The sequence below is a fragment of the Xiphias gladius genome, chromosome 16 (assembly GCF_016859285.1).
Source record: "Xiphias gladius isolate SHS-SW01 ecotype Sanya breed wild chromosome 16, ASM1685928v1, whole genome shotgun sequence".
NCBI lineage: Eukaryota > Metazoa > Chordata > Actinopteri > Istiophoriformes > Xiphiidae > Xiphias > Xiphias gladius.
Window position 1 is genome coordinate 17,553,326 of NC_053415.1, and position 19,122 is coordinate 17,572,447.

Here is a 19,122-nt window from a genome sequence, read left to right on the forward strand (position 1 = left end):
AAAAGCAAGCAACATTTGAAGTTCTCTCCCAAAGCCTTTTTTAAAGTTCTTTATAAAATTGTTTCCATCACTTTTTATGCGTCCAACTGAGTGCAACACGATGGATGCCTTGAAAAAGATAGACTGCCGTTATCCCCATTTGAACTTTCCATTGCATCTCTCCCCTCTCTACGATGGCAGGAGTTTCATCCTGCCTTCAGAACAGAAAAGGCAATGTTTTTAAATATTGTTTTTTTTGTCTGACCAACAGCTCAGACGTCAAGGATATTTAGTTAACTATCACATATGACACAAAAGCATCAAATCTTCACCTTTGAGAAACTGGAGGCACCAAATCTTTGGGACTTTTGCTTGAAAATCACTGAAATGATAATTGATTTTCAAAATAGCTATAGATTGTTTTTCTGTCAATCGGCTAATCAGTTAATCTACTAATCGTTTCAGCTCTAAGGCTCACTTCGTTCAGAAATTTGCCCACTGTGAAGAGGTTTAGCATAAGTTTAGGATATGAACTTCTTGCTCCTTATCTCTGTAATGAATTCTTCAAACGACTGCTTCCGTCACATTTTGTGATTACAGCCTAGTGCAACACCATGAAACTAGTTTGTTTGCATACCAAACCCCTGAAGTCTGCTTTTTTTGGTCAAACCTCCTTTGACTCTAATGTGCCACATTACAGGGCCTCGGGGACAGTACATCAGAGGATCCTATTTTCTATATTTCCTGCTCTGATTTCTACATGGAGATGCTGTACTTTGGTGGGAAAATTTAACCCTGTCGCTCACGAGAGCAAAAATATGATTCTGTGCATGGTTGCATGCACAAAATCGTGTCTCTTCGCACACGCACATAACCCATGCACACAAATACTGTTTATCAGTGTCCGTTGGTGGAGGAAGGAAGGCTCTTGAGGCAGTAATGTTAACAGGATGTTTCGTATAGGACCCTTTGACAGGCTTTGATTCTAATGTGTTTGAGAATATATTTCAAGATGTGTTTGAGCACGATGGAACGAGCGGATGATGCCGGCAGTGGATGCGTGAGTTGTGGGAATTTTGTCAGTGACCATCGAAGAAACGCTTTTGGCTACAGAAGCCCAGCAGCAACGTCTGCTTTAGAAATTGCCCTCTGTTCAGCTAAGTGGATGATTGTGATAAGTGTTGTTTCTACATAAGCCTTTTAGGCATTGTATCCCACATGGTCAAACTAAATCAATCTGAGTTTGTCTTGAATTCCCTTAAGAGAATAGGAAAGAGATGCAAATGACGGATTGCAGGTCGCATTAGTTAAAAGCCGCACAACTCACTTGGGAAAGTATATAACTACATACCTGCTTTTTAGATGTGAATGAGTGATGTCCAATAGGGTCACCGAATGGAAAGCTGACACGTGACTGACCTCTCGAATGTGATTGTTTTATGGGGGAGGAAAGTGTGTGTCCGGGGCGAGAGGAAGATGTCTGCCTGTGATAAGGGCAGAAAAATGGCAAGCACATCCCCTGCCAAAATAGTGGCTGTGATATAGAGAGTGCCTGGCTGTAACAATCAGGGGAAGAGCCCATTGTGCAGTGCTGCAGGAAACTACAGCTTTGGATGAGAAGCCCATATGTGGGACTCCCCTGTCACTGTGTTGTGTATGAGTGTGTGTTGTGGAGCGAGGAAGAAGCAGAATTGCGGTGTTGCCATCACCTCGGGGATAAACCCCTCTGACCTTTCTGCATTTGTGTTGCATTACATTTGTTTAGTGTGCACACGTGCATGTATGCTCACATGTGAATAGTTGTACATTATGCGTGTCTTTTGTTTGCTTAAATATAGTTTCCTCTGGAATATTTTTTTTGTGGGGGGTGGGGGGGTTGTGAAAGGTGACTTTGAGGTGGTGATTATTTGATTAGTCTCTGTGGTTTGTCATTGTAACAGTGAGGAAAAGGCCTGGTGAGCTTGGATGTTTGCCCCCATTGGTGTAGAAATGCCACTTTAAACAAGCATACAATTACGAACACTGTTGAAATCAGAGAATTGTAAAAGAGCATTAAAATGTCAGTAAATCTGCATGAGATTTGTTTGGAGTTTCTTGTGAGGTAATTGAATGTCAATTGAATTAGTCAGCCAATTTTGCTCTCCATCATTGACTTGATGTGTGAGTGTTTGAATAATTTTCTTTTTCCTCACACGTGCAGAGTGTGTGGGCTGTGTTTATCTCTGGGCTTGGTGAAGTTGGATTCTATGGGAAACATCCGGAGCGCAGAATTGTGTGAGGAGAAAATAGATTATCCAGAGAAGCTCTCTAAACAGGAAAAGGAAACGGGGTGGAGTTAAATGTGTCAGAGTTGCTTTACAGCGCTACTGGACCCCACATAGTTTGCGCCAGTGATCGCTTTCTGAGATGTAGATTCACAATGGAAACCCGGTCCTGTTCATACTGGACATGCAGAAACATGAGAAGGGAATGACGGCAGTATTGTTTGTTTGATTTGAGTCATTTTCTATAGCATGAAAATTATTCAATGTTTAAGATGTTATATGAAATCAATTACAATTCTAATCTGCTAAATCTAAAATTATGAATTTTTGTATCAAACAGTCTGTTTTAAACTGTTCTGGTATTCACACACTTTATGCATACAGAATATGGGATAAACATTAACTACACTAAACCCATAAACTGTTTATAAAGTGTATGCAATCTATATTATATCTGTAAAGTATTCATGTGTGCCTGCCAGTGGACATTTGTCGTGACTTGGGTGCTGTTTATCCTATTTCTGAACATGGATCCATGTTTTTTACATTCATGTGCTGCCTTCCCTCACATCACTCTAGCGTTACAGTCAACTCAGAGACCCAAGTGGACAACAGTGACTCCACAGGTGTCTGTCCGCAAACATAGATAATCTGCATACAGTGTACTTGTATACATTCAGCTTGTTCAGATCCTCTTTTATCAATGTCTCCATCAGTCCTTTTGTTGGCATAAAGACATTTTAATGATATTATTTAGATGTTGTAATGATGTGAAAATACATAAACGAAGTTCAATATCCAGGGCAACAGGGAAGTGGGAATACCGGTGGTTTGATTCTATGGATAATCACTGTTCATGCTTCATTTTCATTCCCAGTCATGTGTGACAGCCATCGGTCACACACCACACATGCACCACTGCCCTGGTACAATACATATAGCAGTATGTGTGCAGACTCACAAACTCCCTGTCTCTCTCTGTTTGTCTCTGTCACAGAAGTTGCACTTACAGATTGCATTTGCTTCTTTCCGAGAAGTACTTATCTAGACTGTATTCATACAAGCAGGCATAGTTGCATTTTGGAATTACATACATTTATATACCTGCCTACAGCATGTGATTCTGGTCCAGGTTCCACAAGTGCTCGGTGGCAGCTGGAAGCTGCTTGACTTGCGTATTTGCACTTTAGATACCATATATTGTTTAATTTCACCATGTTGTAATTTTAATATTGTTAGTTAGTTGGTTAAAGTCTCAGTGAGATCAAGACTTTTACTGCAGTTACATACAGTATATACAACATCACAGCAAGACAATTTATTCATCAGACAACTCAGACAACTTTTGGATGCCGAAACAGAAACCAGTGTTGTTTCTGTCGACTGTGAATGACAGAACAATTACAGTATTGCATGTCTGAGAGTGTGGGTTCCTTATCCAAAGTATACCTGTAAGATGGAAGTACATTGCCCCCCCTATTGGAAGTACATGCTGTCACCCCCTATTGGATTGAGTCATTAATATATGCAATCTTATTTGATATTCAGATTTTGATTTTTTACTTTTTTAAAAGCTTCTTTATCACCTCTCTTGTTTTTCTATAAATGTAACTTGCATTTGTAAACTCTAGCAGTTTAAACTGAATTTCATTTCACTTGGAATGAAGTTCAGAAGTTCATTCGTTGTGGACGTCATCTTTGGAAAATCCCTATATACTGTATATGTATCTGCTCTTGTCCCCTGCCCTTACACCATCTCACAGTGATTAATGGAGGGACACAGGGGTCCCATCAGGCTGTGCTGAAAGAATTCCAAAGCCTCGGTCCTCCCAGGCTTCAGTGTCCCTGTACAGCTCAGTCTCTCACTTCCTTTTATAGAATCATTCTGCCCCTGGTCTATATCTCCCCTGTCTTCTGTCCCCTCGCTCTCTCTCCATCTATCTTTCAAAGGGACATTTGGCAGACAGTCTGTCCTTCCTCTTTTTTACTCTTCCTCTCTAAGCTTGTCTATTTCACATTTCCGTTCTCTTCCCCATTTATCCCCCCTGCCCCTCGTGTCGCCCTCCTACACGTGCATCTCTCCTCGTCCTTCTCTCCTCAGCAGAGGTGAGTCTATTCGGTGAGCTCAGATGGAAAGATTGTTTCAGCTGTATTTACACAAAGACCACATGTACTCCTTTCTCACAGAATTACTCTGGGCCTTCTTATGTCCTGTTTGGTTCAACAGGTGCCCACTTAGTGATTGAATTTCAAAAGTAATTTGTTTGAATTTGATGAATGGTGGGGGTTGCAGACTGAAACTAGTCATATCCTACAGTGGGTATGAAGGCCTTCCAGAATGTCAAAACTATGATATCTCATCAAGCAGAAACATGGCTATTCACTGATCTCACTGCTTAGCACATTTTTTTTCATCTGGGCTGGGGACATAGACCATTAATTTCCATCCCAGCTGTGGTCTAATTGATTAGACTGAATTATTTCTTGTCATGGGAAGAATGTTAACAAAGTTAAATGCGCACTTTGGGATAACATGACTGTGTCCAGCTTCTCCTTCTCTCTCTATCTCATCTGCAGGCTGACTTTTTTTTCCTCTTATAGACATGTCATGGCTCCATTGATGGCAATGTCTGCTTGTCAGCCTGCCAGCACTTTGGCCCAGACTGAAATATCTCAGTATCTATTTAAAGGATTGCCTTGAAATTTGTTACACATATCCAATGTGCCCAGAGAATTGATCTTAGTGACTCTGGTTGGCCCCTGACTTTTCCTGTAGCACCACCATGGCTGTTTTTTGTGTATTTGAACGGAATGAGCATGTTAGCATGCTGATATTAGCAAGTGGCTCAAATTACCACTTTCAGTGCAGCGCTAGCATAGAGCCGCTAGCATAGACTCTTTCTGCCACTGTGGCATGATGAACAGAATAATTCACATCAACCACTTCTCCTGAATATCTTTACCATTTTCCCCTTCTCTGTTTTTGGACTCATCCCACACTAATCCTACCCTCCTAATCATTTAGTGTGTGGAACTCTACATGACTAACTAAATCTAACCTGACTTCATTTCATCCTCGATCCCTGTGGGCCCTCATTCTGGAGGATTTTTCTCAAATTTGGATTCTTTGTGAGGACATTGTCTACTCATATGTAGAAATAAAACAACAAAAACTGATATCCTCAGGCCTCTCAGGTGCCAAGGTTGTTACTTAATGGATCCTTGCATCTGTATGTCATTGATCATCTGATTAGAGGGGTGAGCAGAAGCTATCAAACATAACAAGGTCTGGCAGCTTGGCCTTTTGGCACCAAGGACCAGAACAGCTCCATTTAGTTCCTTTTGTAGCAGGAAGCCCTGATTAAAAGTGTGGCCCACTGGTAAATGTAGTTGAGTCTCTATGTGATCTGGGGCCAGTTAAAGGAGAGGGAAGGTCCAGCTGTGTCAGGCCCAGGGCAGAAATCAGAGCTGTGTTTACCCTGGAGCTAAACCAGAGGAGCACGGTGGGAGTTTCTGCTCTGCCCTGCTTCTTTCAGGTTCCTATGCTCTAGTTCATGTTTTCCTTCAAAGTCATGTCCTGCTCTGACCATGTGCCCCTGCCTCCACAGTTCCCTTTCAACACTCCCCCTACTTTCTTTTACATTGTATTGCATGCTTTTAGTACAAGTTTCTGTATCATAATCATAATAAATAGCAATAAAGTTTGAAAAAAGTTATTTTTTATTTGGTTTTAAATTTAATTCAATTAAAAACAAAAAATGCTATAAGGAGCAGTCTCTGAATGAAAAAAGAAATAATGTGACAAGGACAATAATAAAAGAGCTCAAGTAATATCAATGAAGTACGTGTGACAGATCCAGATTTTATAAAAGTTTCTTAAAAGCTGGTATGAACCTAATGTAATTTGTGGGGAGTTCAACAGTTTAACTTGTTGGTAACTATCACCTCAAAAACCTCATCCTACTGGTAGATTTCTCAACATGTTTATGATTTCAGGACTCAATATTAGTCTAGATAACTTGGTGAGATGTTGATTATTTGGAAGGCCATTTCAAATGCACAACTCACTGGGCTGTCAATCTTTCTTTTAAAATTGAAATCTCATGTCAGCTGTTTTTACAACCTCCCAGTTGTCCTATTTTTTTTTTTTTAATAATACAATAATTGTAAGTTCCAGCCCTCCTTTTGTGTCAAGAGAGGGCAAATAATGTCATCGTCTATGTCCATATAGTTAGCCGATTGGTCCGACACATATTTGCCTGGCTCAATGGTTCTCAGTGGACAAATTTTGAACAAAACCCGAGCTTGTAAGATGTAGCCTGATTTTGTGAAGCAATTAATTAAGAGCATAAGTCTTGGAATTGTGGAAAGTCTCTATTCCCATTGGAAATGTCCCCATCAAGTTTTTTGGCCCTGATACCGTTCCAATTTATTTAATATTGTGTCTCTGCCGATACAGGGTCCAATCCAATCTGACACATCGAAACAAGCCTTCTAATGCCTTCTAAATTTGGCCCACCCTATTTTTCATCAGCTTCTTGATCCAAATACGTAAGATCCTGATTCAAAACTATGAAGTTGACATTCTTAAATAATTCATATGATATGAATTAAAGTGTAACTGGGAAAATGCAATCCTGGAATTAACTTGCAATGTAGAACCACTTGACCCCAGCTGTCACTAAGGAGAGCAGTACAGCAACACTGGCAGCCTGAGATGGACAAAACACAGTAGAGTTCAGTAAAGAAAGGATCAGATTTTGGCTTGTTTTAGCCAATACTGATCTATTAAAATATGCCCAGATCAACTGAATACTGATCCTTAGTGACATCTCTAATTCCTGTGTCTTTCACTATTTTGTTGTAGATTTCTAGATGTTAATTTGGTTACTACAGCTGCTCTACACTGACGTAAGAAATTATAACCTAATGTGTTCAGTTGCACAGCTATTCCCATGCTGACCTTAAAAAATTTGGTTTTAGACTTTTTCACATTCATTTTCCTTTCAACACTTTCCCTGTTTTTCTTTTGATTTTCCATCTATGCAAATGCACTTGTCTTGGGTTGTTGAGCACTTAAACGCTCCAACAGGAAGTCAATGTTGGTGTGACAGGAAGCAGAATTAGCTGTAAAGAAGCAATTGTACAGACATACTGTACTGTTTATCACAAATAAAATCTGTAAATCCATTAAAGCCGGCATGAGAATTTCCCTTATTATCTTAATGGAGGCCTTTGGGAAAAATGGTGTCACATCAAGACATGCCTCAATAAGAATTACGCCGATGCCATGGTTATGTTTGATGTTTTGCTTTTCCTGCTTCTTTATGTATGTGTGTGTGTGTGTGTGTGTGTGTGTGTGTGTGTGTGTGTGTGTGTGTGTGTGTGTGTGTGTGTGTGTGTGTGTGTGTTACTGTTTTGTGAATTTGTTTGTTTAACAGTTGAAACCTGATTATATGATTCAGTTCTATGTGGGACTATTGCCGGAAGGAAAAGCTGCACAGAAAGTATAAACTCTCCCTTTTGACATGCTGCCCTACTTTTTCAGCCACTTTGGTATTTTATAAGCTGGTATTGAGTAGTATACTGAAAAATAAGTACTAGTGCATTCTAATGTATCTGTCACAATTTTCCAGATGAATTAACCATCAGAGATGCTTCCAGACTTGTATTGTGAGAAAAAATTTCCTACAGCCCACATATGAGTCACACAGCCAGACAGCAAACAATCCCCAGTATAATGTAGTCACCTACTCTGCCTTTCAATTATTTTCGCGCACTCACACAGTTGCGACATTTGCGATTTTATGGTTATATCGTCCAACTCATAGTCACAGGGGTCATTTAGACAGGCCTCTTTCCTCTTTTTATCCAGCAAAACAAGAATGTCTTCAACAAAATTCCTCCTTATGTTGTCCTGAGTTCACGAAGGCTACAGGGGGCACGTAAACAGTGTGATTACATGATTCAAGATATTGTTCAAGATGTTTTTCCTTTGGTACAAACAGTCAACAGTTTTGGCCAAACGGCATCAACCCAAAGTACAAGTGTTTTAATCCCTTTTGGCGTTTGACACCATGTATGTGCAAAGACTTGAAATGTAAAAATCATCTCTAAAATCAGCATCTTTATCTTTAAAAACTGATTGGATGAAAACAAGAAGTTTCTTTACACCTAAATTATTTTTAAAACTAAATTAATTTTACATTGAGGGAGCAAACACTGTGCTATCCTCTTCTACACCTTCATTATTTTTGAACAAGACTAAAAGTCTAAAGCCATGCTAGCAGCTCCGTGAGGCTGTGCTTAGGGAACTCTTCTTTTACATAAATGCTAACATTATCAGGTATACTGTTTACCATGTTCACCATCTTAGTTTTGCATGTTAGCATGCTAAAATTTAAAATACATAAAGTACATAAAATAGGCCTAAAGCTGAAGCTAATGAGAATGCCATTGGTTTTGCAGGTATTTGTTTATTAATTGGACAATTTGAATTTTTGACCTAATAGTGAAATGTTGAGAAATAACCAAAGTTATTACAATTCATCCTGAGGGAATAGTTGTTGAGATATTTTAGTCAGGCCCAAGGTGGTGATTTACTACTTTGTTTGCTATGAAGAAAACTTTCCTAAAATTCCAAGTTACCGCTTGACTCAGATGTTAACTCCAGCTTACTTGCTTATATTGAGATGGTTCTCAGCTGGCAAAGGGAGTAAAGCACACCCAGTACATAATCGCTCTTGCCCTGACATTGAGATATAGTGCCGAGATGCATCAAGACATATCATGCAGCATGTTTCCATCACATCTGTGTTTTTCATGTACAGTAACCCTTCTCAGAGATTCTTGATGAAAGTGGCCAGGTGTTTCAAATTCAGCGGGTTTGCACTTTCTCTTTGATATCCACATCATTAGTGTGAAGAAGAGTATCTCACGTCATAGCAGTGACAAATGATCTCATATACATTTTATAAATGTACATACACAGACACACACAATCAAAGTGGAAATGGTGAAAACACACGCAAACACTCATTTACAAATTGCCCTAAAGGTCCCTTCCTGGATAACATATGACATCATATCTCTCATCATGATAAATTCAGTGTTCACAATTTAAAGTTGTTATGATCTAGAAGAAAATACATATTAAATTCTCAGTTTGAAAAGTTTTAAAGTTACCTAAAGGTACCTTGCAGAGTTTACGACAACTAGTGGCTTGATTCCTCGGATCAGGTCCCCGTCACCGTTTCACACCACTCCACTGATCAACAGAAACATAGCAATGCAGCAGCAAAAGATGGGGAAGAAGAAGACTGGAAGCCAAAAACAATACAGGTTTCCAAATATCGAAACATATCCACTTTGCAAATGTTTTATAAGGAGGAAAATGCATTCAGCATGTCTGTTAAAGCTCATGGATACACACCAGTGGCTATTGCTGTGGTGTTAGTTTAACTGTGGTTTAAGACTGGAGATGCATTTAAACCTGTGCCATTTGTAACAAAATCATGCGGCCCTATCAAATTCAGTTATGTCAGAATGTGCAGTTTAAATTGTAATACAAATGAAAAACACACATTACATATTGTTCCATTTGCATTTTTTAAATTATTACTTTAGAGGTTAGTTCTATAATTGGCTTCAATAGTTGGATTTTATTACCTAAATTAAGATTTTCTGAAAATAATAAACATATGTCTGTGTCATCTACGTGGAGCGTGGTTTAGCTGCCATTTAACTACAGCTCAGCTGAACCTGAGCTCTTTTTGACTGAGTGATCTGGTTCAATTCAGCACACAGCTGCATTTTAAACTCCAGCAAATTCTGGATTAGCTGAGCCACAATTCTACACAGTATCACAGCAACAGCCCTAGTGTGTTTTGGTCAGAAACACTTAAAATAAAATGTGTTTGGTTACAAGAAAATACCACAGGGTATTGTAAAATCCCTTCCACCTAACAGTGCAGTATGGTACAAGATTTGCAAGAAAAAGTGTGAAGATGTGCATGAGCAAGATATTGTTTTCTCAAATAAACCGTGCCATCATGTACACCAGCTCTGATTTTAGCACAGATCTAAGAAGAAACTTGTGAAAACTAGAAGTCCATACCTGAGAGTAAGTGCATACATGAACATGGCAGTTAGATTTCCAGCCCACTTGCTTTGTCTAGCTTTTACCTGAGGGTTTCGTCAAGGAAACCTCAGATTAACCTGGGATGGTTACTTTAATCTGAGTTCCTGTCCAGGCACTGCTAATGCTCTTGGCCTGATTATGGTGGTGATGGTTTTCCCTTCCTTAATCATCCTGAGTCCAGAGGTTAATGGTGTCTTTATTTTAGTTTAATCAAGTGTTTTTAAGTTTGATGGCGATGGTAGCAGCCCCACTGAGGGTCCACTATTCCTGACTAGTCACTGTAGAAGGGTATTGGTCATTCTCAGAATTGAATAGTGGGATCAGACATTCCTCTGGGTCAAGGTCAAAGTGGAAAGGCCGCAGGTCAGATCCTTCATTAAGGTTGAGCAACAGCCCCTGACGCACAGCAGACAGATAAACCATTTATGGTTAGAGGTTTCCTTGTAGTGGGATTTAGTTTCTGTTGACTTCTTTATTACCATTCATTGTCACAGCAGCCATATTTTACATCTCTCTCCTCAGTATTATCTGTGTTGCCCTCATCCTAAAATGAGTTAGTGAAGGGTACCAACAGTGTCACCACCAATCTCAGATCAAACGCTCATCCTGACCTACAATAGTCTGTGATCTCTGTTCATTTGATACCTAAAACACAGGAGGGGTCCCACACAAACACTGTTTATGCTTCACTGTGTCGTTTCATGTGTGAAAACTGAGAAACAATCTTGAAGAGGCAGTTTGTCACTTCTGTCACCTGAGGTTCAGAGTGATCAAAGTTGATCTGTGAATCATTGGATGTTTAAAAAACAGCAAATGAGAAAGAGTATCTGTGTAACAAAAAGTACAAAAAACATTTTTTTTTAATTACAAGATTAAAAATGGTTTTGTGGAAAAAATTACTGTTGGAAACAGGAAATGTACTGACCTCCTTTGAAATGTGTCCTTCCCTGTCACTATAATGTCAGCCCTTTAAGTCAAGGTCATACATCAATCCGTTCTTCATGCACATTTCTAAAGTATGTTTTTAGTTTTTTATTCTTTTGGGATCAATTGATGTTTTGGTGAGTAATTTAACGGGGGAGATGTGGAATGTACAGCTGTGTGTTGACAGCATGGACATCTGTCTCCTTCTGTGTCTCTGTGTGTGTGTGTGTGTGTGTGTGTGTGTGTGTGTGTGTGTGTGTGTGTGTGTGTGTGTGTGAGTGTGTGTATTTTATTTGTTTGCTGTTTCATTTCATAGAGCAGAGGCTTCCCAATGCATTTTCTGTATTCCATTAACAGGTGTTTTATGCACTGATCTGCATTAATCTAAGATTTCAAGATATATATCCCTCTCACTATGTCTTTATTTTGGCATTTGTAATTTTGAACCATGTAGGGATTATGTGTCCATTTTTTCTACTTATTGTAGTCATCATTGTGTGGGTTGCTGATTGCTCTAAAGTACCATAAATCCTCCCACAATCCTTTGGTTTTTGGCCTCTTGAGTTTGGCACATTTTAACTGGAGGCCAAAGCCCTAAGTTGCCTCCTTCTCAAAATTTGAAATTATTCCTCTGCGTCTGTTTTTATAATTTGCCTTCAGTTTTTTTTAACCTGCATTTGTGTTAAATTTTTGCCTTGTCATTGGTGTGTGCTGGCCGAAATGCTGTGATATATATATATATATATATATATATATATATATATATATATATATATATACATATACCACAGGGTATATATATATATATATATATGTACTGTATATATATTATACAGTATAATAACTCTCTGAACTCTAAGACAATAAACAAGTGTATGTTGTGTTTCTTTAAGGGAAATGCTAGACTTCCTCCTGATGAAACGTCTCTAAACTGTATTTCACATTAACACTTACTTTCCTCTTGTAGCTCTGTTTATAATGCTAGATAGACTGATAGACTGACACACTCCAGACACACCTCAAAACTGAGGAACCTGGAAACGGAGGAATAGGTTTTGTTTTGGGTCAGGAGACACCCATGCTAGCTGTAAGAGGAAAACAGCATGTTGTTACATGGATAAGCTCAGCCTTTTTTTCAACTTCATCTGTTATTAGAGGTTTATTTCTCCTCTGTGATGTGTGTGTGGTCTGAGTGGTGTACACAAATCCACATGTTAATTTATATACGGCCAGTGGGTGGTTTTTTTGTCGAAAGCATGTTTACATCTATACACGTGATTGCAATTTTGAAGTAGAGCAGAGGACTCCAGTAGATCCCCCAGGCTGCTGAAGGGAGTTCACAGGACATAAAAGATGATCAACACTGAAGAGTCGTACCGTAAACGAGAAGCCACAGATGAACAATCACAGCAAACCGGATCCTAAGAACTGCCGGAATTATGGCCATTGTTTCGTATCAGTTACACTGTTGTTTGACACTCCTCATAACAAAGGCAAAATAATAAGTTCTCAATTATACTCTTAAACCCTTTGTAGAATACAGAAAGGAAGGATTAATGTGTTCTTTATATAAAAATGGGGGATACTACGGGATGACATCAGCTCATCTGTACGTGTATCTCGGAAATGACCATTCGCTATTAAACACAGAGCAATATTTCTTCCAGCTCTGTGTGTTTCGTCCACGAATCGAATCTTGAGTCTGGTAAAGCATTTGGTTTTCCAATGTTGAGACAGGGAGCTGGACCTCTTTCAATATAGCTTCCCACAGATGTCAGATTTATGGTAATAGTCCGTAGGACCCCACTCAGTGGTGCTAGGTGGTCTGGATTCATTTGCCTCTCTTGTTGCATGTTGCGGTATGTTGACAGCCTCAGGGTGTATATTTCTTGGTCTGATATGGTACATGGTTAAAAAGCCCTCTCTGATCCTTTTTGTTTTGCCTGCACATACCCTTAGAAGAGTTTAAGATTAATTTAAAAGTAGTTTAGCATTTGATTTCATACCAATATTACATATCTACTATCACGGAGTCTTGTTGTGGACCTGCTTTCGCTTTCACACCACAAATGAACCACACCAGAGTTTTCTTGGACATGGATCGAGATCCAACTACTCAGGCGGTCTCAGTGTGGGTGTTTGGTGCGAAGCAGAGTTTTGTGTTGTACCCCTTACCGGTTCAGTCGAATTCTGGTGCATGTGGTTGGCCTGTTTGGGTCAGTTTGTTTAGATTTTTCTTGTGTCCTACTCTGTGTATTTTAGCAGTTTCTCATTAAAAAGTGAATGAAAAACATGAAACATAGCATCCACACAACTGACTATTAACTATCCTTCCAAGACAAGACACCTCTTTTTTTTTTTTTTTTTTTTTAACTATCCTTTGTGAGTAATATGCTAGGAGTACAATGCTAAATCTGGGGAGTAGTCTTTTAATGATGTAAGAGGTCCAGTTGCAGTTTATATTATATTTCCTCATAACCAATTATTTCTTTGTGAGCTCATCAGAAAAGATAAATAAACACATATGGTTCAGTGAAGGCCTACATGACCAGCTGTCAGTCATTGCACTCTGATTTCCCCATGTGGGTCCATGTACTGTACCTCTGATGATTCAGGATTACAAAACAGTCCAATCAGTGAGATAGGGGTTAGTCCATATGACTACATGTTTATGGCTCTTGTTCAACTGGTTTAGTTTGCTCTTGTGTATGTTTGTGAACATGAACTGGACCAGCGTTAAAAAAGCAAGAATGCATTTTACTTGGTCTGGACAAAATGAACCAAACTGCAAGTGTGAAAAAAAAACAAAGCAAATAGAAAATGGCATCATCCATACTCATTGATGATGGATTATTGTTGCACTAACTTCAGTGCTATGTTGAAAATGCACCCGCACATTATCATCCAGTTAAGTTCCAAGGTGTACCGCAGCTATGGAAAAGGGTGGGTTGTTGCGTTGGTGGGTGAAGAAAACAGGATATTGCAGCTCAGTTCTATTGTCTTCTGCTGAAACAGCCATCAGCTATTTTGAACCTATAAACTCTAAAGTTGAATTGATGGTGCATTGCTCCATGATGTGTAATTGCCTTTATGGGAGCCATTCCTTTGTGTCTGTCCGGAGATGACGCAGTCCATTGTCTGTGTTTTGGATTTCCACCTCAATGTGGAGAGAGGCCATGCCGTGACTCTGTCACATCCTTATTGGGATGATATGACCTTCCTTTTTTTGTCTCCTCTCCAACTAAACTGTTGCTAAGGTGTTCACAGAGTGGAGGCTTGGTTTGGAAAAACTCTCTTTCACATGATCAGATCAAAATAAGGGGTATACTGTAAGTAAAAAATGTTGTTTGTGGACAGAGGGAGTCTGCCACCATAGCGTACAGGCTAAATTAAACCCAATACAGCATGTTTTAGCTCTATCAAACAGCAGTTTGAAAGGAACCACTCAGATCCACTGATAGTTAACAACGAAATGCAGCCTTGTGCATTCCACAAGGACGGGGAAGAGGGTCTTTTTGTTGTGGAGATAGGGGATCATTAAAGGACAACGTCTTTATGGTAAAAGAAGGTCTTTGTGTGTGAGGAGGGTCTCAATGTGGCCATTGTCAGTGGGACCGCTGGGACTACTGTCAAAGTGGGGAGGGAGAATTATTCTGATTCTTGATCTGCCACTTTGTCGCCGATGTGGGCATAAAGTGGTCATTTTGATTTTTTTTAAAAAGGGAGAGGGGACGTTGTTGAGGCATTTACTGCCTAAGCAGGCTATGGTATGGCTGTGTAGGTGGAGGACGTAGGCCAAGACAGGACAGAGACGTCACAACCAGCCACATTCAGCCTTTCTGCATGTCTGTATTCCGTTTCACTCTTACTGTAAATGCTAATTGAAAGGCCACTGAAAAGCCTTTTTCACCTAATTGCCTAAACTTTGGAAACTTGGAGTCAAATGCTCTATCTGTGTGTGTGCTTCGTTTGTATTCACTCTCAGGCACCATGGGGAAAAGTGCAACGGAACAATTTAACTATCAAAAAGCTTGTTGCTTGTCAGGCATTTAAATGGAAACAGTGCTGCAGGGTTTAAACAGTCACTGATTACACCCAGATCTATTAAAGAACATTTGGGTCAGTGATACATTAATTCCACCAATTAATTTGAGCTAATGTCTTGATGTGCGTCTGTTCTACAGTATTGAAGGTGAAGCTGTGCCTCTCAACATGTTAAGTAGCATCTAGAGTTTTGTAAAGGTTTCAGATTGTTTTGCCTCTGTTTCTGATGTGGTCATGGCAAAGGATCCAAAGGGAGTAGGTTAATCTTATATTTTGTATGTGATTTTCATTTGAAACGTCACATAAACGGAAAACTTCTCCAAGACTCCATTCTGTCTTAATTAACGTCTCCAGCTATCTCAGCTAGCTTAGAGTCTTGACACCTCTGACCTGTGGGTTGGGAAATCCCGTTTGTGAGACTGCTTTCTTTGATCATGTCATGTCCACACGGACCCCATGGGCTGTTTGTGTACTTGTGTCATGTCTAGTACAGATCAGCCTGTGATGGTGGGTGGTTTTGTTGGTATGCAGACATACCCTGTCAGTGGCCAGACCTTGTCAGTGGCCAGACCCAGCGTCTCTGACGAATAGGATTTTCAAGGACATCCGGACGTCCATCATGAGTCATTGGAGCCGCTTCCAAAACATCCTTTCTGCACACCAGACCAGTATACTCAACAGTGCAGACAGCACTGCAACAATCGTCCACACTCATACAACAGAGCCACAGGCAAAAACAGCTAGTGTATTCACAAACCACAGTGTAAACAAACACAGGCGGTCGTATCTACAGTACACAAAAATTTACAACACACTGTGTCCCATGTAATGGACAAAGAGGAAGACAAACAAGACCATATGGACACATATCTTTCCTTTGTTTATGCAAAAGAAGTTTACAGCAAAATGTTACAGTTTTTTTTATATTTGACCTCTATACCCTGACCTCTAATAGCCCATTTCTGACCTTCATGTTGTTTGTTCTGTGTCTGACAGGGTGGGAAGAAGCACAGCGGCCCCTGTGGAGGAAGAGACTGCAGTGGCGAATGTAAATGTTTCCCAGAGAAGGGTGCCAGGGTAAGTCCGAAACTGTGACTACTGTTCCAAATAGCTCAGTAAACACCCATCTCCATTTCTTTCTCCCTCTCTTCCTTAACTTCTGTGTTAACTAGCTTTTGCTCTTGGCTTTCAGTCTGGAATACCAAATATGGCCATGATCGCACATGATGCTTTCTAAATGTCCCTGCAAGCTGTAATTTCAATATCTTGGTTGCTGAATGAGACTTTTTCCAAGTTTTTCTGCAAGGCTTATCCTTTAAACCCAAGGAGAGCCCCCATGCTGCTTTTATTTATACCATTTATTACTCCAGGTTAGCTATAATTAATGCTATGTAGATGTAGTTGTATAACAATCAGAATGATGATCCTTGTGCCCCGTGAGCTTATTTGTCTCCGTTACCAGCACATGTCAGCAGCGTCATATCTTATCATGGCCTAAAGCCCTTTAATGGGAAATTAAAGTATCACAACAATGCAATGTAGACATGTTAGATGATTTGAACGTGTGAGGCTGACATAGACATTCATTAATATCGACTGCTATGCTGCTGAAACTCATTAGTTTGAAATACTTATCAGTCTTTGTTACAGTTCAAGTGATGAAGTTCAAACAATTAACCTCTGTAAAAGAAAAGGTCAGAGTGTCTGGAGTGTGGGAGACCGATTAGAGAGAGGAATGACAGACAGAAAAAAGAGAAAGGGACCCGATGCCGGGGTTTTTAAATCAGAGAGACAGACATAGACTAAACATGCTGAGATAACAAGCTTAGAGTGAATGACTGGGGTTCTGCATGACTAAAATTGCTTTTGGCTTCAGACACATGCTGTACAGATCATCAGATAGCTTTCTGATAGTTGGACTGGGGTTCTACATCCTTAAAGTTTTTTAATTTCAAAAGCAGACGGTCAACACTACTTTCGACAACAATAAGCTACGTGTTTGGGAGTGATAATAAACAAGTTTCATCTTTTTAAGGATGAAACACGCCTTAAATAGGCACATAGAGAAGTGGTTTCTGGGTAATCTTAGCCTACACATGCTTGTTCGGGAGCTGACATAAACGCCACCAAAATCTCAGCTACACACTGAGCTCACTTGTAGTACTTCTTGTACCTGCTTGTTGAGCTGGGAAGGATGTATCGATAAGCATTTTGGGTTGAGTCAACTTCCAACAAAGATCTAAGACCCCCGTGTGCCTGCTTGCAGGTCTAGTTTTTAGTTTATTGCCATATTATTTATTAAATTTGTTTTTCAAGGTTGGAAATGTCTTTCCACTTTCATATTTTTCATTTCATGCTGATTATGGTTTGGCAAGAAAATGCAACAATGGCCCTTAATAAGCATGTAAATGTTACATATGCACATATGTTACTCTATGTTAGAAGAAACTTTGTTTAGGCAAATATATACACAAAGAAGAGAACTGAATATGAATTTTAAGTCATCATTAGTCACTTAATCACCTGTGAATAAAACCACTGTGACAATCTCATGTAAAACAGCAGTTGCACAAATAAAATTATACTAAAAATACCAAAGTAAAAATAAGGGATCTGCAGAACATACATACATACAGAAAATTAAGTTTTGCTACCTTTTGTACATTTTAAAGACAAATCTTCCACGGCAAAACTGCCCAGTTTCCTTTGTTTCTCCTATCTTTAAGAGAAAGATAAGGAATCATTTTTCATAGGAACAATAAATGTCTCAGTTCAGCTGTATGATGTGGTAAACTCATGGACTGAAATTGACTCTCATGAAACTCCCTGCCAACGGCTCCTGAGGGAGCCATTCTTAAAAAATACAGAGGATTGGTCTAGCAACTGTACTTTGGCATGGGATAAGAATTTACCAGACCAGCTTCACAGTAGGTCTGACCTTTGACCTGCACGCTGACTCTGGATACAGGAAACCCCAAAAGGAGGCGTAGAGAGAGACAGAGAGAGGAAGCTGCACATTCCAAATCGTAAGGATGCAAAAGTCTGATGACAGGGTCAGCAGACCACCTTTCTCTTCCCCCTTTCCTCTCTCACTCTTTCTCTGCATCAGCCAGATGTTAAGGAAAGAACTTTCCTCATTTAGTCATTTAGTGATCACGTGAAAATGACAAAGAGAGTGAAGAGCTTTTCATTACAGAGTCACACCTTGGCATATTTTTGTGGTTTGTTTATGAACACAAGAGATGATCACAGCGCCTCCATTTTCTACTCATCCACTTTGCTAAAGATGGATTGTACACACATTTCTCACACACACTGATTTGGCTCTTGAACTACAGTATTTCATACTGGAAGAAAAGACTTTCTAGGAAGCCAGGCAGTATCAATGTGTCTTTGTTTGTGTCTGCCAGTTGTGGTCTCTGACGTATTGCGTGCATATTTAAGCGATTAATTTTCCAAGGCCTAAAAGTGTAGCACATAATTTGATCCAACTAAGTAGTTCCGCCTATATGCATTACCCAACACATGTACTTGTTTGTGAATGCAATGGAAACCAAGATGGATTTTCACAGATGCGTTCAACCCTCTGTCTCTTTTGCTTTATGTCCATCTCTTGTCCTTCCAAATCTTGCCCCTGAGGAGAGTCATGATGATGAAGGCCTCCCTGTATGGGTCAAACTGATCCTTCACAGCTGCCTGGGTTTGCTGAAACTTGCCACAGCTGTGGTGATTAGGTGATGGTTGTGAATGTGTAAATGCTGGCCGTGGTCA

The 19,122-nt window shown here is 39.7% G+C and overlaps 1 protein-coding gene across 2 annotated transcripts in view; it reads left to right on the forward strand.

The window, feature by feature from the left end:
* col4a2 (collagen, type IV, alpha 2) overlaps positions 1–19,122 on the forward strand; it is a 63,393-nt gene that overhangs the window by 4,027 nt on the left and 40,244 nt on the right. For both annotated transcript variants that reach the window (XM_040148560.1, XM_040148561.1), the window contains exon 4: positions 16,348–16,428. In XM_040148560.1, coding sequence (XP_040004494.1) covers positions 16,348–16,428 — 81 coding nt within the window. The remainder of the gene's footprint in view (positions 1–16,347; positions 16,429–19,122) is intronic.